The sequence below is a fragment of the Drosophila subobscura genome, chromosome O (genome assembly GCF_008121235.1).
Source record: "Drosophila subobscura isolate 14011-0131.10 chromosome O, UCBerk_Dsub_1.0, whole genome shotgun sequence".
NCBI lineage: Eukaryota > Metazoa > Arthropoda > Insecta > Diptera > Drosophilidae > Drosophila > Drosophila subobscura.
This window is the reverse complement of record NC_048533.1, coordinates 23,200,571-23,223,214: the sequence shown is the minus strand read 5'-3', so window position 1 is coordinate 23,223,214 and position 22,644 is coordinate 23,200,571. Positions and strand designations below refer to the sequence as shown.

Here is a 22,644-nt window from a genome sequence, read left to right as displayed (position 1 = left end):
AACATCGATGTCATCATTATCGATACTCTTCTGTTGAGTCGGTCCCTCGACCGAGACAAAAAAGAATTATTTCCAATTAAAATTGTGCGGCTTGGGTATAATTAATTTATTCGAGGCTTGTCAGAGTAACACTAGAAGATGTCCAAATTTTTGAGTGTGCCGTTGAAGAAGCCATCGGAGGTGGACATTGTGAAGCCGCTGAACAATCTCATCCAGAGCACCTACAATGGTGCCTCGGAGGAAGAGAAGGCGAAATATTCCGAGGCTGTGAATGAGTTTTCGAAACAACGCAATACGGCGATTTGGAAATTCTTTGAGAAATACGAGGCCTCTCTGGAGGTTGTCTATGCGTAAGTACATTTCGGGTGCTATGATTAGGGGTTTTATTGGAGTTTCCGCATGAGTCACGCACTAGATAGAAGAGTGAGATTACTCGGACACTCGGTGGGGGCCAGCCACCTGTGTGTGTATGTGTGCTCGGGCCAGACGTAAACAAGCTCTGTGGATGACGTCGTCTCTTAATTGTTCGCTGCCTTTCGCTTTTGTTTCCCCAGCTATTACGATCAGATCTGCGCTTTGGAGACAAAGATATCGGTCAGCGAATTGCAGATCCCCTTCAAGTGGAAAGATGCCTTCGACAAAGGCTCCATCTTCGGTGGCAAAATCAGCCTCAGTGAGTAGTGACTCATCCGCCAATTGTTGAATTTCATAATTAACTCTCTTGGCGATTCTCTTTTGCAGCGCACACATCGTTGCTGTATGAGAAGGTCTGTGTGCTCTTCAACATTGCCGCACTGCAGAGCAGCATTGCTGCCAGCCAGCAGCTGGACAACGATGAGGGCCTCAAGATGGCCATTAAACTGCTGCAGCAGAGTGCCGGCATCTTTCAGTACTTGAAGGGAGCAACGCCCGCGGCTGTGCCATCTGAGCCGACGCCCGATATCAGCCAGGACACGCTTGTGGTGATGCAGGCCCTGATGGTGGCCCAGGCTCAGGAGGTGTTTATCCTTAAGGCCATCAAAGGCAAGCCATGAACTTTAAACCACATCCGAGTGGAGTAACAGCTCTAATTTACTTGCAGACAATATGAATAATCTGATCATTGCGAAGCTATGCTGCCAGGGTGAGGAATTCTATGCGGATGTGCTGCGTGCCATGCAGAAGGAGTCGGTGCGGAGTCTGTGGGAGAAGGAGTGGATACCCACGGTGGCAGGCAAGCAGGCTGGCTTCCATGCTTTAACCCAACTCTACCAGAGTCTCGTCTGCCGTGCGGCCAAGAAGATTGGCGAGGAGATCGCTCGTCTGCGCAACGCCATCGATCTGTTCAAGGCGGCACAGTCACGCGGCGGCAACGAGACGTACCTGGACGAGTACTTCAGTCGGGCCAAGCGCAACCTGGCCGAGTCCACCAAGGACAACGAGTTCATTTACAATGAGATGATACCAGAGCTGAGCACGCTCGCCTCCCCGGGCAAAGCGCAGCTGGCAAAGCCTCTGCCCCTTGCCTCTCCCATGGCATCCAATTTCCGGGACATCTTCACCAACCTGGTGCCCGTGGAACTGCATCGCGCCCTGACCGCTTCCGATATGCGCAAGAACGAGATTGTCAATGTGGAGATCATGAAGCTGCGTGAGTCCACTCAAACGCTGAATGCGGTGCTGGCGAGTCTCAATCTTCCCGCGGCTGTGGAGACAGCCGACAGCAACAGCGGACTGCCGCCATCCCTGAAGGAGAAGGCCGTCGAGGTGCGCCAAAAGGGAGGTGTGGAGAACGTCAAGACAATGCTGAAGGAACTGCCCGATCTGCTCAATCGTAATCGCGAGATTCTGGACGAAACGGAGCGGCTGCTCGACGAGGAGCGCGACTCGGACAATCAGCTCCGCACGCAGTTCAAAGAGCGCTGGACGCGCATTAGCTCCGATAAGCTGACGGAGATGTTCCGCACCAATGCGAAGAAATATCGCGAGGTCATCAACAATGCCATCGAGGCCGATAAGGTTGTGCGCCAGAAGTTTGAGGCCAATCAGAATGGCATCCAGCTGCTTTCCATGTCCCCGGAGGAGATCCAGCAATCGCTGCCCTCGGCCAGCGGCAGCGTGGATCCCAACTGTTCCAGCGTGCAGCGCCTCAAGCAGCTGATGGAGGATGTAGAGACGATCAAGGCGGAGCGCGATGCCATCGAATCGGAGCTCAAGTCAGCCACGTTCGACATGAAGAACGAGTTCCTGCAGGCCTTGCAGAAAGATGGGGCCATCGACGAGCCCGCCCTGTCGCTGGCGCGCATTGGCCAGACTCTCAATCCGCTGCAGCAGCAGGTGAGGGAGAGCGTCGATCGTCAGCAGTCGCTGGTGGCAGACATTCAGAGCGCCCATGGGACGTTCGTCTCGGAGACGGGCAGCTGTGGCAGCTCGCGCGACACCCTCTACCAGGAGCTGGCCACGGCCTACGATAGCTACATCGAGTTGTCGGGCAACCTGCAGGAGGGCACTAAATTCTACAACGACCTCACCCAGCTGCTGGTCGTATTCCAGAACAAGATCAGCGACTTTGTGTTTGCTCGCAAAACGGAAAAGGAGGAGCTCCTGAAGGACCTAACCACAGCATCGAGTCGCCAGGCATGCCCAGCCACGCCCTCTCTGCCCTCGCACTATGCCTCCACCTCGGGTAGTGGCAGCGGTAAGTAAAAGTCTCACCTTCTTATCAGAGTTTGATAATGAAACATTTTTGCTCACCCTCCGGCAGACATTCCATCCAATCCAGCTGGCTCTGCTCCCAGCGTACCGGCTGCGACAGCTGCTGCCAATATGCCGTATCCAGCTCAGGTGCATGGCATGCCAGTGCCATATGGCGCCCAGCCAGGTGTGCCATATCCAGCCTATGTGCCGCCACCCATGCCACAGAGCTTCAATCCGTATGCCACGCTACCATATCCTGGCAGTAAGTACTGAAAACAAGTAGGAATTTGTGGCCTATGCTGACTTATGTACATTTATTTGCCTTTGCAGATTATCAGTATCCGGGTGGCTATCCACAGGGACCACCACCAGGCCACTATGGCACCTATCCTGGTAGCTATGCACCCCAACAGCAGGGTGGCTATCCCAACCAGAAGCCTCCAGGCTGGTAAACGCAACCGCAACCCTATTTATACCCACACAGAAAATGTGGTCTCGCGCATGGGTCCCTCCCCTCGGATCGTAGCGAAACGGCATGCAATGGTGGTCATGGCATTTAATGCTCTGTGTGTTCTGGTTCTGTTTCCGTTCGTATCATACATGTTGATGGCTTATTGGATTTTAATCTCATATATGCAACAAATATTATCACAATAAACGTTTTTAGTGCTATTAAACGTCGCCCTGCCTCATTCTCCTAAAGAATTCGCGCTTCATGCCCGCAATGGTGCGCGGGGCACACATGCTGCTGATGAGTAGCTCCAATGTAGAGCTGATTGGCGCACTCTCAGCAGTAGCAGCAGCAGCAGTGGCCGTCTCCGCTTGCCGTCGCTCTGAGTTGGATTCCAGCAAGAGTTTATATTCCTCCTTGGGCAATACTTCCACGGGTCGAATCGACACTGGGACCTTATTGAGGAGCTCCCTAAAGCTGGACTCAGTCAAGTAATCGGTTTCCCAAAGCTTCCGTTTCTGCTCCTCACCCTCGGCATTCTGTACTGCCTGCTGGAACTGCGCAAAGAGTTCGCTGGGCGTCGCGGAGATATCCTCCAGTTGATTGGGATTCAATAAATACCTTTTCGTCTGTTCGCTTTCGCCCTTGACAAAGCTCTCGACAATGTGCTTGACTAGAAACTCGTCCAGCGCCAGGTCCATGTCGTCCTTGAGCGGAACCCAATAGTTGACACTGAGTTGACACGCCGTTGCCTCCACATAGTGCCACCAGTGACGGGGGACGATGAGCACATCCCCCTCTTCCAGTGTGCACTGGTGGGCCTGATCACTGTACTCCATCATGCGCGGCAGCTTATCCTCCGCAGGGGCATAGAAGTTGTCCAGGCAGTAGACGCTGGACTCCTCGTAGGGCACCCGCGTGGACTGCAGCGGTGTCTCGGGTGGAAACAGCAGCCACGATTTGCTGCCGTACACCTGCACCACAATGTTCACGCCAAAGGTGTCGTAGTGGCAGGGCGTGTTGGCCTGCTCCGAGCCCAGCCAGAAGGTGAAATCGTTTTGGTGGTCCGGGAAGCCAAAGCACGAGAAGTCGATGCCCTTCAAGCAGCTTGCTGGCATCTCGTGGGCTCGCTTGTACTGATAGGCCGCCCAATGCGTCTGACGAGCATCCAGGCAGCCGTAATCCCGCAGGAAATTCAGCATGCTCATGTTCGCCTTCGTCCGCTTTCGCTCCCACTGCGGTGTGCTGCAGTCCGTCAGGGACATTCGCTCGAATGCCGGCGGACCAGCCGCCTTCTTGTCAAAGCGCTCGCACCATTCGTACAACAATCCCCTGAAGCATTCCCAGTCGCGCGGAAAATCCTCAATCATCAGAGGCACACGGGTATTCAGGATAAGATCTCTCAACTGGGCGCTTAATTCGTTATCCATGTTTTTGTTTATGTTTAATTTTCCAAATGTCAATACAAAAAAAATAATTTAACCCACTTCACCCCGCTGTATTTTGACAGGTAAGCACCGTGAGTTAAATAATAATTTTTGTAAGTTTTTCCCGTAGCTTATTATTTCTCTTTTACTGACACAACCAAAGTATTACTATACGTTCACCCAAAGAGCGTTAAAATATGTTCAAGTTTCATAATATTCGTATATATTTTTACAACCCCCCTGGTCATTAATGGGCTAACATTGTTGGTCGAAAACAAAATTCCTCGATTTTGATATTCGTCTTAAAATTATAAGCAAGTTAAGACTCTTAGCACTAAAACTATAATTTTTTCCGTTTGACTAACAAATTCTTCACAAGCTTGGCTAGTCTTTATGACTGGCTTTTGTTGGATTATTTACAAAAAAAGGTTCAGACCCCATATAAGATCCTGATGCCTAATTTTCTTGTTGCGAGGGAAATAGGAATTTATATCGAGCAAGGGAAATCTCTGGTTTTGAAATTTGATTTCTTGATATTTGCGGAATTAAGCGTGCCCAAACTATTAATTTAATTCAGATTTTCGTAATAAAAACTAAATATAAGTGAGCCCAGCTGGGCTCTGACTGTAATGAAATCAGAGTTGGCGCCAAACAATCGATTAAGTGAGATGTTGTATGTATTTGGTAACTCTGGCAGCTTGTCAAAGAAAGTCGCCAGGTGGCGTGTAATTACCACAGCCGTTACGCTTGAACATCCATTTGAATCAAGCATTAAGATTAAGTCATCTTATTATCTCAAACACAGCGCATCTGCCTTGGACAGGAGTCAAGCTGCTGCCAAACAGGTACGTTATGTAAATACAATTAGCTGAGTTGTTGGTTTAATTAGTTAGAAATTCGGAATTACATAATTACAATCAAGATTGCGTGAAGAACGAGTTCTGCGGATCAACTGCTGAGTGTGTGCCCCGCACGCAAACGACTGCGCCCCGCAGTAGATCTTGTTTCATATCGTGGTCTCGGCTTGGTTTTGCTGTGCTGTGGCTAGGACTTGGTCGAGGCAACAGTTTGAGATAATTATTTTGATATGACAGGCGGAAATGTCGTTAGCATGCTGCAACTTCTGGCTCCGACTGCGATTCTGCGACTGTGCCCAGACACTTGTCCGTACTTTTGGCCTATGGAATGGGATGGCACATTTAGACAAACGAATGTTATCCGACATTTGATTGCGGTAACTGTTATCCGCACTGTTACCGCCAGCTAGGGGCCAACAAAGCAATTTGCATTGATGATGGCCATAAAAAATCAATGCCCAGCCTCGGGAACACAGCCTCTGTTCTGACCCTATCCCTGACGCCTGGTACTGGTACTGGCGTCCTGGCGGCTTTCGACAGGCAGTCATCAGTTGACGGCATTTGTCATAAAAGTGATTTATGTATGTTTCATTCTTTGTGGCAAAACTACAAGTCATTAAATCTACTTAAGCCGCGCACTCAATACGACAGAGACAGACCCCGAGCCCGAGCCCGCGCCCCGACACTCGCGTATGTACGCATTCTGATGGGGATAGATACGGGTGAAAAGTTCAACGTACGTGAGTCAGCAGACGCAGGAAGGCAGGCATAAGCCGCGAAAACAATTATGCGCCAAAAAAAACAAGAAAAAGAAACGAAAAAAATATATATGGGAAATTAAGTAAAGAGAAGAAAAGCCAAACAACATTATTTATGCGGCAGTTTGAAGGTGTGCGCCATCACCCATGAAATCTGCGACTTTTTGTCGCTGCCAAGATTATTATTCTTGTTACTTATTACGAGCTGGGCGCTGGGCTTATAAATATGTATGTACATATGTATTTATGTGTGTATTTTGAATCTGCCAAATGAGATATGGCGCATGCGCACGATCGCCTCGCTTCCGTTTTGATTTCGCCCCAGTGCAGATCTTTCCCATGGTAGAGCGGCCTGGCTTATGGCTTATGGCTTATGGCTTATATAATTAGCTGAACATTTTCAGACGACTGACTGCTCAAGAGCTCGTTCCTTTCGTTCGTTCTTCGCAGTCGCCAAATAATTTGCCAGACACTTGCCCCACCTTCTCGGCTCACTTTTACCTTTGTCAAAGTCAACAAACTGAAGCAGAGAACAGAGCCCAGACGGCAGACAGAACCGCCTCTTTGTCGCTTCTTTGTCTGATTTCGTTTAGGAGTGGAGTGGAGGGGCAGAAGGAGTGCTGGAGTAAGAACGTCTTTAATGCATTTAAAAATCAGTCAATATTTATTTATCCAAAACAAAATCGTACATGCACTTAAACCTAGCGTTGATATTTGTTGCTTTTGCCATAATTTATTGCTTTCCGCAGTTGCTTAGGCTAAAATGCAGTTCGAAATGGTCCCCGTTCCCCTCTCTCCACCACGGATAAATGTGGCGATGCAGCGAGGAACCATGGGCCATTCCGTGGCTGTTATTGTATTCTTTGCGTTTATAAAAATAGATTTCACACACACCCAGCTGTTGGACAGTGAGTGCGGTCGAGTATTACGTATGCAGGGATTGCGACATGTGCAATCCGTGTCGAAACTGGACGGAAGTGTTCTAAAGTAGAAGTAGAAGTTGTGTTATGGAATGGGAGTAGATCCGCCTATGGGCTACGCTGATTAGATTATGATATGATGTTGTGATAGAACTGCGGCTTGCTCTGGTGCTCCTTGATGACGTAGAAGCCCTTGGGCTTGCCATTGCCGGCAAAGTACTTGTGGAAACTCTGCTTGCTGACCGCTTGGGAGGGCGCGTAGTATGTGGGCGACTTGGGCTTGAGGGACTTCTTGTACTTGGACTTGCCGCTGCTGGTGGTGATAGATTTCTCGATGGTCTCATTTTCCCAGGGCTTGCGCCAGGTGGGTATCTTCTCGATGTCCAGCAGCCGGTTACGGTCCGACGCCGAGACGTGGGCAAAGTGAGGCTTCTTCTGCAGCGCCTGCTTCAGCACCGGCAGGTTCCAGTGGTAGATGCGACCCGGCCGACCGTTCGAGCTGAAGGGAAATGAGACCTGCAATTGAAAAACGCACTCTGATTAGACAACATTACTCTCGGACTGGACTGGAGACTGTCGTCCCATAAATCAGCACTGGACACGGACTGCGGTCGGGGCTGCATGGCGTCTATATTAGTCTCCACATTGATGAACAGTGGCTAGTGGCTTGCTGGCTGGTGGCTGGTGGCTGGTGGGACTGACTCTAACAAATTGCATTTTTAATTGAGGCTCGGAGTTGGTTAATGGCTTGCATATTAATTTCTGGTTCATGTGGCATCACTCCAAGGAGCCAGGAGAGTCGTGAGAGCGTAATAATATTCGTGCCACTGCACTGGCTGGATTCTGTTGCCTGTTTGCTGTCCTGTCCCACATCCACTGACATTGACACTTGCCGCATTAATTCTGCGCGCACAGCAACAACCAAAAGGCAATGTATTACAACTGGGAATGTTGCAACTTGCAAGCGTTGCATGCCACGCACTTGCTCGACTGGGGGATACCTAGCCTGACAGCTGACAGGGGGCAGAACCCTCTGCCCCCAATGCTATTTATAGGCCTGCCCAAGATACCCATTTTGGGAATACAAAAACAGAAACAAAATTATGTGGAACTGCAAGGCGCAGTTGATGCTTGTCCTATGTCGGTCGCACATCATCAGCAGCTGAGGTCCAAGTTTAGTCTTGGTTTTACTTGCAAGTATTTCCCCGTCTATATGGGTGACTACCATGACTGCCGCTGCAACGGTCGTCTCCCATGTCTCTCTGTTGCCATCGGCCCAAATGGGTAATCCATTTTCTGCTTCTCTCTTTCGACATCTTCTTTGGTTTCTTTTGCCTCTCTCTGTCTCTCTGTTGCAATCTGTTTTATGCGCATGCGCGGCCGATGTTTATCACCAGTTGCCCAGAACCGGAGTCGGGGAGTCAGAACCCAGAAACCCCCAAGCCAAAGCAAACCAAACCAAACCCCATGTGGCTGGCTGGCCATACGTCGAGCCAGTTCTGGCCAGGGGGGAGACGCAGGTGCGAGTGCATTGCTGGCATTGTGTGTGTCTATGGTGTAACCTAATGGAATCCCGTTTACCTTTTTCCCGTTAGCTTTCAACGCCGACGCCTCCGTTGCGGTTGCTGCTGCTGCTGCGGTTGCTTGTGTGGCTGATCTTCTCGAGGCTGCTGCTGCTGCTGCTGTCGCTTCCATTTTGCTGGGTGCGTTGCCTTTTTGGCTGCCGCTGGCCATCTCTGGTGCTGCTGCTGCTGCATTCTGTACGGCATTGGCATTGGGTCCTGCATAGTAGTGCATATTTGGCGGCAATTTGATGATGAACATGTGTGAGTCATCGCGCGAGGCATGGCGTCGTGACTCAACGGCCAAACGTTTCCGGTTGTGGCTGTTCGGAGCCTTCACCTTCATGAAGCCCATTTGGCTGCAACAATGTACAAAGGGGAGGAGGAGGGTGGAGGATGGAGAGTTTTCCATGAATATTTCATTATGTTATTTATGGCTCTAATGTCGGGGGCACAAACAGTGCTTTAATTAAGCCCAAAATAAGAGGCGTGCACCACCACAGCACACCACACCCCTCCGCTCTACTCACCCAAGGAGCTTCTTGTTCAGGCCATGTGCGCTTCGGGACAGCTGCTTCTTCGGCTGCTGCTTGGTCCCTGCCACTCCAGTTACTCCTTGCTGCAGTTGCAGTTGCAGCGTCTGCTGGTGTTTGTCCTGCTGCCTCTTGAGCTTGTGCATGTGTGCCACATCCTTGTGTGCCAGCAGTGTGGCAGATGCTCCCACCGAACGACTACTGCTGCTGCCCTGCGCCGCGGCAGCTAGACAAACGAGACACCAGAATCTGAACAGAACAGAAAAGAACAGATACGAAATGAAATTACTTTTATGGCTGTCGTGTTGTTGTGTTTTATGTGCGAAATTCTAGAGGGGATTAGGCTCCATGCGGTTTTGATTGGACCCTGCTGACCATGGCACCAGGCACCCCATGTACCTGCAGCTACTGGCTCCCAGCTCCAGCTCCTGCTCCTTCACAGGGTTCAGGGTCAATCAGTCGGCAAATGGCGGCAGGCTTTCAGGTCTTCATGATGTTCCCTTGTTTTATTTTTATTATTTTAGTTCTTATTTTAGTTGTCGAGGGGTAAAGTGTAACCCAAGAGATGACTTTAAATAGTGAGGGGATACGCCCTCTTTGAAATTGTACACCTTCGGACGCATGGACAGAGTCCACTCCTCTCTCTCTCTCTCTCTGCCGTTCTGTTTGCTCTTGTGGCAGTGTCAAGTAATGATACCAGCAGCACGGAAGAAAGCGTACAACAAAGCAGATAAAAATGCAAATAAGCACGTACAATTACAGCACACGAGCGAGCGAGCAGGCAACAGAACAGCAAGAGAGAGAGAGGGTGGGAGGAAGAGGGAGAGGGAAAGGGAAAGGCGATCATAGACTAAAGACAAATGCACTGCGGTTGGGGCTGTAGCTGGAGCTGAGAAATGGGAAACCCATGAAGGCGTGAGAGCATTAGATGAAATTCCAAGTTCTAACTATCTCCCAGGGTGTTCCAATCACTGATACGCGGCGAGGGCTTGCTTGGGTGGGATAGTTTATCATAGTTGAATGCACTGGGAGAAACAAGTGCAGCTAGAAGCAGCTAAGTATGCGAACATTTGCAGGTGGAATTATGCAAAACAGAAGTTGATATATCCATAAGCTTTAACCTTAAAGAAAGCGTAACCATAATCAAGAAAGAGTCTCATAATCTATTTCCTCTCAGTGTACAGCTTTTAGCAATGTAAATTTCACTTCTTTTATTTGTCTCAGTGTACGCCTAACAGCACTCCATGTCGTGGCGCGGCTTAGGTTAGCATTTGACAAACTGTTCTGTTCCCATAGAACCATCGAGAGAGCCTCTTAGCAGAGAGAGACAAAGATTTCTGCTCATTGGCTACTTTGTCAAGTGAAATGTTATTGACCGACTAAGCAGCTGGGGCTGGGGGTTCTGCTACTTTTTTTAGGGCTATCTACAATAGGCCTCTTGGCGGTCTCTGGTCGACACAAATTATAATGGAAATTGGCCAAGTTTTATGCAATAAATGTAACCGAAGGCCACAAGACGTGCATGGCATTCTGAGCTGAGCCTCGAACTGCACTCCACTCCGCATAATGCATGCAAAGAGGAGCCTTAGAAGGAGAAGCTGCATAAATTCCAAGTGCTGCACACACACACACACACACACAAAGGAAGCCATGCCTCTGGGCGGGATTAGAGGCACGCTGATGGATGGTCGTCGGTACGGGTTGGGCCAAGCCATGCAGATGCGCCTCCACACTCTCCACCAATCGATGTTTTGTATGTTTTGTGCATGGATTGCACAAATCCAATCGAAAGGCGCTCAAATCAACACGTATTTAGCAGCGCCCAGTCCGAGATGCATCCCCAGACCCAACTCCAGCTCCGAAAACACCCGAGGCAGGGACTCAAACTCAGACTGCGACTCCTGCCACATGGCCTTTGTATCCTCTGTGTGTCTGTGTTGTGGTTTTTGTGGCCATTTTCATGTTAACTTCGAATTGATAAATTGCAGAATAAGTGAATGCATTTTTGTTGCTGCTGCTGCTGCTGCCGCTGCTGTTGCTGTCGCTTCTGCTGTTGTCCTGCCTCCATCCGTACCCATCCTGAGTGCAACATATGCGGCATTTTTGAATTATTAATGAATCGCCAAGCACAAAGGAGCCCGCAAGCCATACACACACACAAAAACAGCAGGAACAACATGGCTCGACCATGGAAAGGGCAGACATGGTGGAGATTGGGGGAGGGGAGCGATGCACAGATTGCGTGTTGGATATTTAAAGACAAATTTCAAAATATCACAAAAAGGGTTTCGTGTGAAAATTCGATTCCCAGTAGGTTGTTTATTAGGGTTCCCTGAATTCATCCATCCACACATCATTATAGCCCCACCACACTCGTATTTATAACTCGAATAAATCTGCCAAGAACCTAATATTATTTTATTATTTCTACCCCTTTTTGTTGTTGTCAAAATTGCCAAGTTTTAGACGAAACGAAAGCGATACCATGGGAGGCAATTTGAATCTAAAAATTGATCTGCAGAAGCTGGTGGCAAGGTCCATGGCTGAGGGTCCACGCAGCAGTCATCGTGGCCAGTGGCGGTTGCAGTGCGGCAAAGTGAGGTGAGTGTGGGGAGGGAGAAATATTTTACACTCCCGTTAATAGACACCTCTTCCCCTCCCTCTCAGATATGCCGTACATTATGAGCTGTTGAATGGTTTGCTCACACTCTTACACCTACGAAGGCGAAGGTGCACGCCCAGCAGGAAGAGTCGCATTGCCAAGCGTCTGAGGCGTATGAAGAAGGTGCAGAAACCACAAAAGTTGACCCTGGTGAGTAGCGGCACCCAAACTAAAGGAAGACAAACGCCCGATGCAGTAAACACTCAGGCGACAAAAGGCAGCCAAACCCCAGAGTCTGTGATGAATCAAGACAGCAAATCCAGTCAAACACTTGAAATGCTGCTGGATAGTACAGGCAGCCAAACCTCTGACCCAATAATATGCCAAGACACCAAAGCCAGCCAAAGTCCAGAGTCACCAAGGACACCGATGGCCAAGGCCAGCCAGACATCTCCGCGTCGAATGGAGAACAGAACTGTGGATGTGGACACGATGGATCTCACTCTGATCTACTCCAGGTATCAGCAGACACTAAATCCCAAGCACAAGTCTTGTGGCAGTCAGGGCGAATCACGGAATTACAATAACCGATCCACGCAAGTGATGACCAGCACAGGGAACAATGGCAGTCAGACAACCATTGAGATCTGCTGCACGGGCATGCAGACAGTGCGGGGAAACGATTGTGTGGCAGTGCAGACCACGGACAACAGACAATCCCTGCACACCCAGACCGAGGATAATGAAGTGTTGCAGCTGGATGCCTTGAACATAATCCAGAAGCACTTTCAATGCTCCAGGGATCTCATCGAAAACGAGCTGATCCAGAGCATCAATAAGCTGGTGGAGATCATGCTAATGGAGTTGAAGGCGTTGCGATTAGCAGCCGATCGGCCCGGAGAGGCGTTGATAGAGGCACGGAACACACCCAAGGCGGCATCGGGCGAACAGATCGGAGATGCACTTACCCAGGAGGAGGAGCATCGCCAGGAAAAGGCGGACAAGACGAAGGCCAAGAGCAAATCGAAAAGGTATTTAACGACTGTTTACACTTGATTTTAAGCTCCCCAACGATACTCATTCAATAATCATCACCATAAAAGTTGCTGCAATCAACCGAATTCCCATTTTGCTCTTAGGTGTGCCTCTGGCAGGAAGCATGGCTATACGAAGAGGCCACACTGCAACATGCCGCGGCATTGGATGACCATCGAGTAGGTGACTCAGAGGCGACACAGCCGAACACACACTAATCCATAGATTTGCTCTCTGCCCTAACTCCAGCACGCAGACCGATGACTTCAAGGAGCTCGAGACGGCGAAGGTCGACGCATCCACCCAGACCGAGAAGAAGCGGCGTGGCTGGTGGAAGTTTCTTTAAAACTAAAAAGGAAACTGCCGGACCCCACTCCTGACATCCGAGACTTACCCGAGCAGCCATGCCGCCGCATATGTCGTCCTCCCCATTGTTGCACTCAAATCTCTCGCTGAACTTCTTCTTTAGTTTTCTTTTTGTTTTGTTTGTTTTGGCACTTTTTGTTCTGTTTGCAAGTTAAATCAGAGACGACTCCCGAACTGTGTGTGGTGGGGGCTGTGGCGCCAAACGGCTGGCCAATGCATCTATGTGAATCGCGTGAGTAACGACTGCAGCTTCGGGATGTGGAATCCAGGACAGGACCGGGACCCGTATGATGTATGGCCAAAGAGTTCGCAAATAAACCCGCAGACACGTCCGCACACGATAAAATCTCGCAAAAGACTGAATGGACGAGGCCGGCCAACGTTGCCGAAGCCACCTCTGCTCCCTGGATAATGTTGGGTATTTCAGCTTTGTGGTGGCTTGTGGCGGCTCGTGGCGTCTCTTGGATTGTGGCAGTGACTAAACTTGTTTGGTTAAACCATTTGTGGGAGACGCATTCTCATCTGAAAAGTCACTGAATAATATTTCTATGATTTAAAATTCAATTCAAAAGTGTTATACAAAGCTTAAAAAGGAATTAGAATGAATCAAGAGAAATGTGCAATTAATTTGTTATCTCACTCGTATAATCTAATCAAATCAATTTGTAATCAAAAGTTGAAGATATTCTCCATATAGACGACCTTCCAACATCTCAGTTTGAGTTCATAAAACTTCTTCATCGTTTCGCGTATTTAAAGGGCATTTATTAGTCGTTATGTCCATGGCACCTTTGTGGAATTTTCTTTCTTCTTTACCTTTGGGTTCGTGGAGTGGCTTCGACTGCGACTTTGACTTCGACTTGGTCTTGAGCAGAGTTCGGCTTTTTGTTTACGTTCCCGTTCCCGTTCTCCCGCCTTCGGTATTTTGCATACCACAAACAACAACAACAGCAACAACAAAAGTCACGCTTAACGACTGTGACGTCGTCGCGACTTGGCCTGCCGCAGACCCTCTCCTGCTCCCCTCTGTATCCCATTCTGCTGAGTCGGGATCGGGGACGGCTTCTAAAAGCCAAACCAAATAATAAACATGCAAGTGCCGCATGGCGTGGCATAGAAAAGTCGGGAAAATTCGGGGTGTGACTGCCAGAGACATCTTTGACAGGGGCACCGCGGATGGGGTGGTAGGGGAACGGGCAACCCAGGGACACGGAATCCACAGGAGTAGCCTCGACAGTCACTTGTTAGCTGATTGATTATTATCCTGGCCATGGGAAACGCCTCCCTCGAAAAAAGAGGGTTGCAGTTTAATTGAGATTTATTTATGGTACGAGATTTTTTTTGCAAAGACAAAAGATTTGTGGTCCTCATCCATACCCACTCCCAAATTCAGTGCCCGCTCCCAGGCTCACATCAACAGCCACGTCCATAATAACGAGCAAACAATGCGCAACGTTCCTGGGTTCTGGCAATATTTGGACAGTGGGCAATTGAAGAACTCCAATTGTGTTGCTGCTGTTGTTGTTACTGTGTTGGGAATACCCTAACCAAAGGATGGCATGACTGTGCGACTGACTGTAATGCAGATAGAACCCAATTCAGATTCGAGCTACCTTTCTCACGTAGCTATTCGAGCACTCGTTCCCTCAGACATTTTGCATCCTTCCAGGGTATCTAATGCTTCGGCCCCCAGAGCTATCCTTTCGCTCTTGTTATCGGCAATGTTGCTGTTGCTTTGCGGTGGCCGAGCACTTCAGCTGCAGGCGCACAAAGAGTTGGCCAACGGCTTGGTTTGGGTTGAAAATTGGGCGGACGCCGCCTGCTTGTTATTGTCAATTGTTGGCTATGAGTGGCAGTGGCAGTGGCTGCTGCTGTTGTTGGACAAGTTAACAGATTGCAATTGCAGCTGATGTACGAGTATATGTATGTGCCTCTGAGTCTGCCTCTTCCTCTGTGCATGTGTGTATGTGTGTGTGTGGGTGACATTCTAACTGTCTGTTCCATGGCCTGGAATGTCCGTTGTGCTCTAACCCCGAAAAGCGCGTACCCCGTTCGGTTACCGTTCAGTTTCATTGATTTTGGACTACGATTTTGAGTTGGAGGCTAAGTGGCATGTTGCCGTCTACTCATACAGCAATTTGGGGCAGGACAGAGGGGCTGGTGCTGGGGCTGCAATCTGGCATGCTTACTGCTTTAAGTGCCCGAAGAGCCAACCCCATGCCAATCCGAATCCCAATCCCAATCCCAGTCCCAGGCCCACATCCAAGTACACGCCCCGCTTCATGTTCAGGTCGTTAAGCCCAATTAGGCAGCGTTAGAGTTACGCTTTAGCTTCGTTCTACATATATAATGGTGGAGTGCTTCATTGCTAAACTTTCACTTGAACTCCTGGGACAATCGCTGACACGGCGCAGACTTTTGCAACGAGAAGAACAGAAAACTCCAACTAAAATGGCGCAGACTACAAAAGCAACAGCAAAATGGCGTTTGCTTCCTTCCGGTCTAGCGCCAAATGATTGAGTTGGGATGCTGGAACACACACGCGAAAAAAGAGCAGTCCCCCCATTCATTTCATTCCTCTACCCCACTCCCCTCCTACAGCATGCGCGATGGAAAATCGAATAAAGAGAATTTCGTTTTGGCTGCCAGACGACGACGACTGTTCATAAAGCTGCCATAAAAAAGCATGTCGAAAGCCAATCATTTCCCAGAAGTACCTGACTTGTACTTGCAAATTTTTACAAGAGTCTGCCAATGATTAATGTCAATAGATGCCGGCAAGTGCCTGCAAAATGCTGAAATCATTCAAGAAAGCTTGAAAGGAGCCATAGAGAGAGAGAGAGCCACAGAGGAGGGGCTATGTGGGTCGTGAACCTGCACGTACCCCCAACCGAATAGAATTGAGGACAGCAGCAGCAGCAGCAGCAGCAGCATCTATGGAAACAGCAACAGCCATGGGCCGCATCTATGATCCGCTAACGTCGTGTGGGAGCAGAAGTTCAACTGGTGCTGTTGGTCTGGTCAAGTGATCAACTGTGCAGCGGAGGATAACCTCGATAAGTTGAAAATTGCCCAGGCTAGGCCAGACCAGACTCCGTGGAGGCTGCAATTATGGGGCTGCTGCTGATGCCATGAGGCAGCAATTTGGTGGGGAGCGAAAATCGGGGCACACCTCCATGGGGCCCCACGATAATTAGCACCGCACCGCCCGATCTAATGAGGAATTTGAAAGTGGCGACGCCTTCAAATTGCTCCTTGCTCCTGAAACTGCAGCACACCCCGTGTGATATGACAAATTGTAGGCATGCCAGGCAGGTCCGTCCAGCAATTTCACCGCTTACTCTGTCGGCAGTCGGCGGCCTTTTCCTAAGGTCTCTGTTAGTGCCACGTCACTCGATGGGGCAACGCGCATGCGCAACCAATGTGACAGACAGGTGAGTGGGACGCGGCGGTAATCGCGCTTGAGTGACGAACTGGCATCGCCATGCAAAGCCAGGAAAAACCTTTGGCTGGGAAAATCGAGTCTCGAAGTTTGAGGTCTGGAGCACGCGATTCAAAAACTAATGGACTACCCGGCTACAGGCTACCGCTCGAGGGTCATTGTCATCGCATGCAGACCTCAACAGCCATGCGGTTGTCAATTTCGCGTGGCGGCTCGGCTGCAGCGGCTACAGCGACGGCGGCGAGTCTCTAATTCAATTAACAGTCAACTCGACTTGATGCATTCTCGGCCCCACACACAGCCACCAAGACACCAAACAACTGGTGAATTCCTGGTGACGGGCGACTGCAATTTAGGTAACGGCAATTCTGCATTTAAGCCATATTTGGCGGGTTCTGGTAAGTGTCTCCGTCTCCTCATCCTCCTCCTCCACCAGTTGCCGTGATTGACAGCCGCAAGAAATCTTGTGGAAATTGAGGTGTTGACGGATTGTCAACCGAAAAGGATTTGGCAGACTAATGCCAAACAGTGCAGCCTCATGTGTTGCGAAAACGCGATCAAGATCAGGGGATTTTATGAAGAAAAATATTTAAAATGTTTGAAACATTTTTTCCCTGTTTTGAGAGAAAGATTTTGGAGGCAGCAGGCGTAATATTAAAAAAAGTGAATATTGTCAAAAAGGTTTTAAAATTTGCGAATTTTTAATTTTAGTGGCTCCCTCTATGTCATGGAACACTAAATATCAACAGAGTCATCTAGACGCCAAGTCATCGATGAATGTTGATACCGATATTTGAGAATGTATGTAAGTGATTTAACCTTACTTTAAAATCAATCCAATAAAGGCAAGTGATGAAATTTACCCAATCTTTTGGAGAAAGCGTTTTAAAGCTGAGACGGTAATATGGTACTTATAGAGGATATCTCTGAAATACAAAATTTGAATTTATAAGGTCATAAGGTATACAATCCAATAAAAAGGAGGATTTAAACAAAGCCAATTTTATTCTTCAAGCGGACTAAATTATTGTTTCAGTGTTCAAATTTTTTTCAAGCTAGTAATTTCAAAAGGAACATCAACAGCGAAGAATATGATTTTAAGACTTGAATATATTTACGGTATATTTTTAAAATGAGAAGATATATTTCGGTATACTTTTGAGGGTCTGACGGTAAATGGTATCGATAATTCCACGGTCACACTGCTGTAGCAATTAGGGCTGCCAAATATTCAAAAAATATATCGGTGATATATTTTGTTTCAAAATGATATAAAATATATCAATATATCAAAATACATATATACCGCTCGCAAAAAAATAATTCCCATAAAGAAAACAGAAACCGTTACAGTTACCAAACATAAAATATCAAGAATATCACAAAGAAGTATCATAATATTGATATTTTCGCAAAAGAGATATCAAGATATAAATATATCGATATATTAATATTTTTGACAACCCTAGTAGCATTTCCAAAAAAAAAAACTAAGCGAAAATTTATGGAAAAAAGAAAATATAATTGAAAAAGCCTCAGAATTGGTGTAAAAATGACGTCGTTGGATCCGGCGCCAAACAAGACATGGGAACTGTCCCTTTACGAGCTGCAGCGCAAGCCGCAGGACATAATCACAGACAGCACGGAGATTGCAGTTTCCCCGGAGTCTGCACAGCGAGCTAATGTGCCCCATTTGTTTGGACATGCTGAAGAAGACAATGACTACTAAGGAGTGCTTGCACCGCTTCTGCTCGGACTGCATTGTGACTGCACTGCGGTCTGGAAACAAGGAGTGCCCAACATGCCGGAAGAAGCTCGTCTCCAAGCGCTCCCTGCGGGCCGATCCAAACTTTGATTTGCTCATCTCGAAGATCTATCCCAGTCGTGAGGAGTACGAGGCCATTCAGGAGAAAGTGATGGCGAAGTTCAATCAAACACAGTCCCAGCAGGCCTTGGTCAACTCCATTAACGAGGGCATCAAGCTGCAGTCTCAAAATCGACCACAGCGCTTCCGCACCAAGGGCAGCGGTGGAGCCGGTGGAGGAGGAGGAGGAGGTGGCAATGGTAATGGTAATGGTAATGGTACTGGTGGTGGTGGTGGTGCCAGCGGGGTTGGGGGTAACGCTGTTGGGTCTGGCGTTGGTCGCAATGCCTCTAATCAATTAAATGTCCACGATACAGCGTCCAATGATAGCAACAGCAACACGAACAGCACCGACCGCGATAATCGAGATCCCGGACAGTCTGCAACTTCGGTAACATCGGCGAATACCAGCACTTCGACTGTGGCGCCAGTCACGACACCGGCCCCTACTGGAGCCAGCACATCGGCGACCCGCATTCAGGTGGAAGATGGCTCGAATCCTCCCTCGGTGCGGAGCACACCATCGCCAGTTCCATCAAATTCGAGCAGTTCCAAGCCTAAGCGGGCCATGTCGGTGCTGACCTCGGAGCGCTCCGAAGAGTCCGAGTCGGACTCTCAGATGGATTGTCGCACAGAGGGCGATTCCATCGACACGGAGGGCGAGGGCAACGGCGAGCTGGGCATCAATGATGAAATCGAACTGGTCTTCAAGCCGCATCCCACAGAGATGTCTGCAGATAACCAACTTATTAGGGCGCTCAAGGAAAACTGCGTGCGGTACATCAAGACCACAGCCAATGCGACTGTGGATCATCTCAGCAAGTATCTGGCCATGCGCCTCACCCTTGACCTGGGCGCCGATCTGCCGGAAGCGTGCCGCCTGCTCAACTTTTGCATCTATGTCGCTCCCCAGCCACAGCAGTTAGTAATTTTGAATGGCAACCAGACGTTGCATCAGGTCAACGATAAGTTCTGGAAGGTAAGTAGACAATCAAGCCAACGGATGAAACTTGCTAATCTACTTCCTTCTTCGTCTTAAATTGCAGGTCAACAAGCCCATGGAAATGTATTACTCATGGAAGAAGACCTAAGAGGGAATACCCTAATAGAACTTTAGCATTAAGTTGTTTATTTCTAAATTGGAAATAAACAGTTTTGTAGCCATAGTGCTTAACAGGAAAACATAAAAATAATAATAACTAAATAAAAATACATTTACTCATAAGTCAAAAAGTGATCTGTTCGTTGTTCCATTTGTGATGTGAATGAATGTTTTAGCTAGCACTTCAGCAAGTCACAATTGCATTGGTTATTCTTATCGCTGACGTTGTGGGATGATTCGATTCGGTTCGTTGCACGAAGACTATGGATGTGGGACTTAAGATTAGTGTGGAGAATGTGGAGGGCATAAAGGCACTGCTAAGTACAAAGACGAAGAGGTTTAGTGCGGCTATAGAAGGTACTATCTTGACTTTGGTATGTGTATATAGTAGCATGAACACAAAGAGCACCAACTGTTGCTTGGGGATTTCCCAAATATATCATTTAGGAATTCGGCGCAGCTTGTCCCGTATGGCGTCGCGGAATTCTCGGAAGTCGCTGCTGGCCTCAATCTCGTTGCGGCATTTGCTCTGGATACGATAAAGGCCGAGACTTATGTCTGTACGTTGACCGCTGAGCATGCGTTTGGACAGATCCTGCTCCAAGTCGAAGGGCAGCCCCAGATCACAGAGTTCGTCCACTTCATCCTGGGTAAAAGTTCTTTGCGCCTCCTGCAGAAATTCCGCACACTTTTCGTATATTTCCAAATACTGTTCGGCCTCGTTTTTGTCGCCGGACCGTCTCAGCTCCATGAAGCGGCGCAGCAGCTTTGTGGCCTCGGCATCTAGCAGTGTTTCGTGGACACTGTTAGTCAGCGTGTAGATGCGCTGCACTTCTTCGACGGTCATGTCACTGCATCCGCAGAAGCACTTGATCATTTTTACGACCTTTTCCTGTTTGTTTTGAGACGATTAATCACAAATAGTAAGCGTTCTGTTTTTCAATGGCAACTAATAATATATACGTACCTTGTAGGAAGAAGTCGCCATGGCGAAATATTAATTGTACTTGTACCGGTAAGGAAAGGGAGATGAGCCTATATAGCCTATTAATTGGAAGAAGAGGCATAACATATGGGAGTGTATTTTTTAACCCACTTAAGCCCCCTACTTTAAAATAGGTGAACACCTTGAGTTAAGCCGGTGAAAATAAAACTGGTTGTAATTGCTCAATGTGGTTAACGCTTCTAAACTTCTTAAAAAACTGAAATAAAGGGATAAATTAATTTAAATTGCGAAGTTAAATGCACACTAGTTCAATGAGTTAAATAGACTTAAGGCCTCTTAAAAACAAGGCAGCAGCCTAGCAACAGTCGTGTTTCAAATTTCAAATCACACTGCAATGGCCATAATTGAAAGACCATAGCTTATAGAATTCAGACTTTATTGCATGCAGGATGTCAGATATAATTGTGAGTAAGAAATAAGAAATATTGAAATGCAATCGAAACTCCTACAACTTTGACTTGAGCGCCTTCATGAGCTTCTCCAACTTGAGGGCCTTCTGGAAATCTCCGCTAATCTTTAGCTTGCCGGTCATGTAGGCTGGTGCCGCCTTCAATTTCCCCGAAAACATGTCGAAGAAGTTGTTCGAGTTCATCGTGAGGGTAGAGTCGGGTGTGGTTGGTGGCGTTCCGGAGCCGCAGGAGCCGGTGCCATTTTTCAAGTCCAAGTACCAGATACCCTCCTCAGCACCGCTAATGTTGAACTGGAAGACGGCCTGCGTCTTGGAGACAATCTCGGGGGATAGAAGAGATTCAATCTTCTGGAAGAGTTGCGGTATTTTGCCGTTATCACTGCCTGCAGTGGGTGTGGATGCGCCAGCTGCAGCAGGAGCTGCTGTCGCGGCTGTCGCTCCCTTGGCCTCCACAAAGAAGTCAACCATCAGGTTATCGGCATTGTCGGGCACGCAGGCGTATTGCTTGAGATCCTTGATCCCGGCTCCTTCAAGCACTTCATCATCGATAAAGAACTGGCCAGTGAACTGCTTGGGCTCCCTCGACAGAATGGCATACGCCGCATCTGCCATGATCTCGGGCTTTCGCGACCACTGAGCGGATTCGGCACCAGTCAGCATTTCGATGGCAGCAGTCAGAATAGCAGTGCGGGGCCAGAGAGCGTTGACGGCAATGCCATCATCTTTGAGCTCCTCCGCCATTCCCAGCACACACATGGACATGCCGTACTTGGCCATCGTATAGGCCACATGTGGGCCAAACCACTTTGGCAGCATGCTCAGCGGTGGCGAGATGTTGAGTATGTGCGCGTGGTTGCTCTTCTTCAAGTACGGCAGGCACTCCTTGGAGACCAAGAAGGTTCCCCTGGTGTTGATGTTGTGCATAAGGTCGTACCGCTTCATATCTGTGTTGGGTGTGTTGGTCAGAGAGATTGCACTAGCCTGTAAAATGAATAGAAATCGTTCGTTATGGCCTCTGATTCAATAGATAATTGCCGCAGCCTTTGCCCTATACATACATTATTGACGACAATGTCGATGCCCCCGAATTTGGCCACTGCCTCCTGAATGGCGGTCCGAACCTGGACCTCGTCGCGCACATCGACAATGCAGGGGTGGGCTCGTCCGCCGGCTTTCTCGATCTCCTCGGCAGCTGAGTAAATGGTGCCGGGCAGCTTTGGATGTGGCTCGGCTGTCTTGGCCGCTACCACAATGTTGGCACCATCACGAGCCGCCTTAAGGGCAATCTCCTTGCCGATTCCTCTCGAGGCTCCCGTAATGAAGAGGGTGCGTCCAGCTAGCTTTCCCGTGTTGATCATCTTGTGTGTGCCAAAGTTTAAACTGTTCGCTTCGAGAAGTAAATACACTGTCACGGTTTCACGTTGAAAAGCAGAGAGAAAGTCCAAAGTGCAATCAGATTTGATCCAACAACAGGTCCAACGACCAAGACAGTGGCGGCAGCAGCATAAAGGTTCGGGCATAGACAACTTGTTGATACGCTGCCCATCTATCTCAAATTATAATTTTCTCATTTCTGGGGAAAATGTATTATTCAACACTCGTTAACATTCGTTATGATCTTATTCTTCTACACT

The 22,644-nt window shown here is 48.5% G+C and overlaps 7 protein-coding genes across 8 annotated transcripts; 3 read left to right on the top strand and 4 right to left on the bottom strand.

Annotated features, from left to right (window-relative positions):
• Positions 1–34: 34 nt before the first annotated feature.
• Positions 35–3,351, top strand: LOC117898738 (programmed cell death 6-interacting protein). The gene is made up of 6 exons (XM_034808357.1): positions 35–350; positions 555–673; positions 742–1,023; positions 1,082–2,677; positions 2,744–2,938; positions 3,007–3,351. Exons 1-6 carry the CDS (start codon positions 139–141, stop codon positions 3,126–3,128), a joined length of 2,526 nt encoding a protein of 841 aa, XP_034664248.1. The 5' UTR covers positions 35–138; the 3' UTR covers positions 3,129–3,351.
• Positions 3,261–4,592, bottom strand: LOC117898742 (HSPB1-associated protein 1). Its single transcript, XM_034808364.1, has one exon. The coding sequence runs from the start codon at positions 4,555–4,557 to the stop codon at positions 3,349–3,351; it is 1,209 nt and encodes a 402-aa protein (XP_034664255.1). The 5' UTR covers positions 4,558–4,592; the 3' UTR covers positions 3,261–3,348.
• A 2,224-nt stretch (positions 4,593–6,816) lies between these two features.
• LOC117898743 lies at positions 6,817–13,559 on the bottom strand. The gene is made up of 4 exons (XM_034808365.1): positions 13,216–13,559; positions 9,182–9,433; positions 8,671–9,010; positions 6,817–7,605 (listed from the first exon to the last, which is right to left on the bottom strand). The coding sequence occupies exons 1-4, from the start codon at positions 13,251–13,253 to the stop codon at positions 7,219–7,221; spliced, it is 1,017 nt and encodes a 338-aa protein (XP_034664256.1). The 5' UTR covers positions 13,254–13,559; the 3' UTR covers positions 6,817–7,218.
• LOC117898741 lies at positions 11,568–13,506 on the top strand. 2 transcript variants are annotated; one of them, XM_034808362.1, is made up of 4 exons: positions 11,568–11,785; positions 11,852–12,817; positions 12,890–13,000; positions 13,071–13,506. In XM_034808362.1, exons 1-4 carry the CDS (start codon positions 11,670–11,672, stop codon positions 13,165–13,167), a joined length of 1,290 nt encoding a protein of 429 aa, XP_034664253.1. In that variant the 5' UTR covers positions 11,568–11,669; the 3' UTR covers positions 13,168–13,506. The 2 variants fall into 2 exon arrangements, with proteins under 2 accessions (XP_034664253.1, XP_034664254.1); XM_034808363.1 differs by having other exon boundaries at positions 11,569–11,785; positions 12,926–13,000.
• Positions 13,560–18,100: 4,541 nt separating the features above from the next.
• LOC117897546 (E3 ubiquitin-protein ligase RING1) lies at positions 18,101–19,692 on the top strand. The gene is given in 3 exon segments (XM_034806473.1): positions 18,101–18,285; positions 18,287–19,472; positions 19,540–19,692. Coding segments are annotated over 3 exon segments (1,335 nt in total). The 5' UTR covers positions 18,101–18,181; the 3' UTR covers positions 19,585–19,692.
• A 116-nt stretch (positions 19,693–19,808) lies between these two features.
• LOC117897547 lies at positions 19,809–20,673 on the bottom strand. Its single transcript, XM_034806474.1, has 2 exons — positions 20,563–20,673; positions 19,809–20,487 (listed from the first exon to the last, which is right to left on the bottom strand). The coding sequence occupies exons 1-2, from the start codon at positions 20,581–20,583 to the stop codon at positions 20,035–20,037; spliced, it is 474 nt and encodes a 157-aa protein (XP_034662365.1). The 5' UTR covers positions 20,584–20,673; the 3' UTR covers positions 19,809–20,034.
• Positions 20,674–20,958: 285 nt separating this feature from the next.
• On the bottom strand, positions 20,959–22,491 carry LOC117897784 (hydroxysteroid dehydrogenase-like protein 2). The gene is made up of 2 exons (XM_034806833.1): positions 22,069–22,491; positions 20,959–21,991 (listed from the first exon to the last, which is right to left on the bottom strand). The coding sequence occupies exons 1-2, from the start codon at positions 22,366–22,368 to the stop codon at positions 21,047–21,049; spliced, it is 1,245 nt and encodes a 414-aa protein (XP_034662724.1). The 5' UTR covers positions 22,369–22,491; the 3' UTR covers positions 20,959–21,046.
• Between the last annotated feature and the right edge of the window lie 153 nt (positions 22,492–22,644).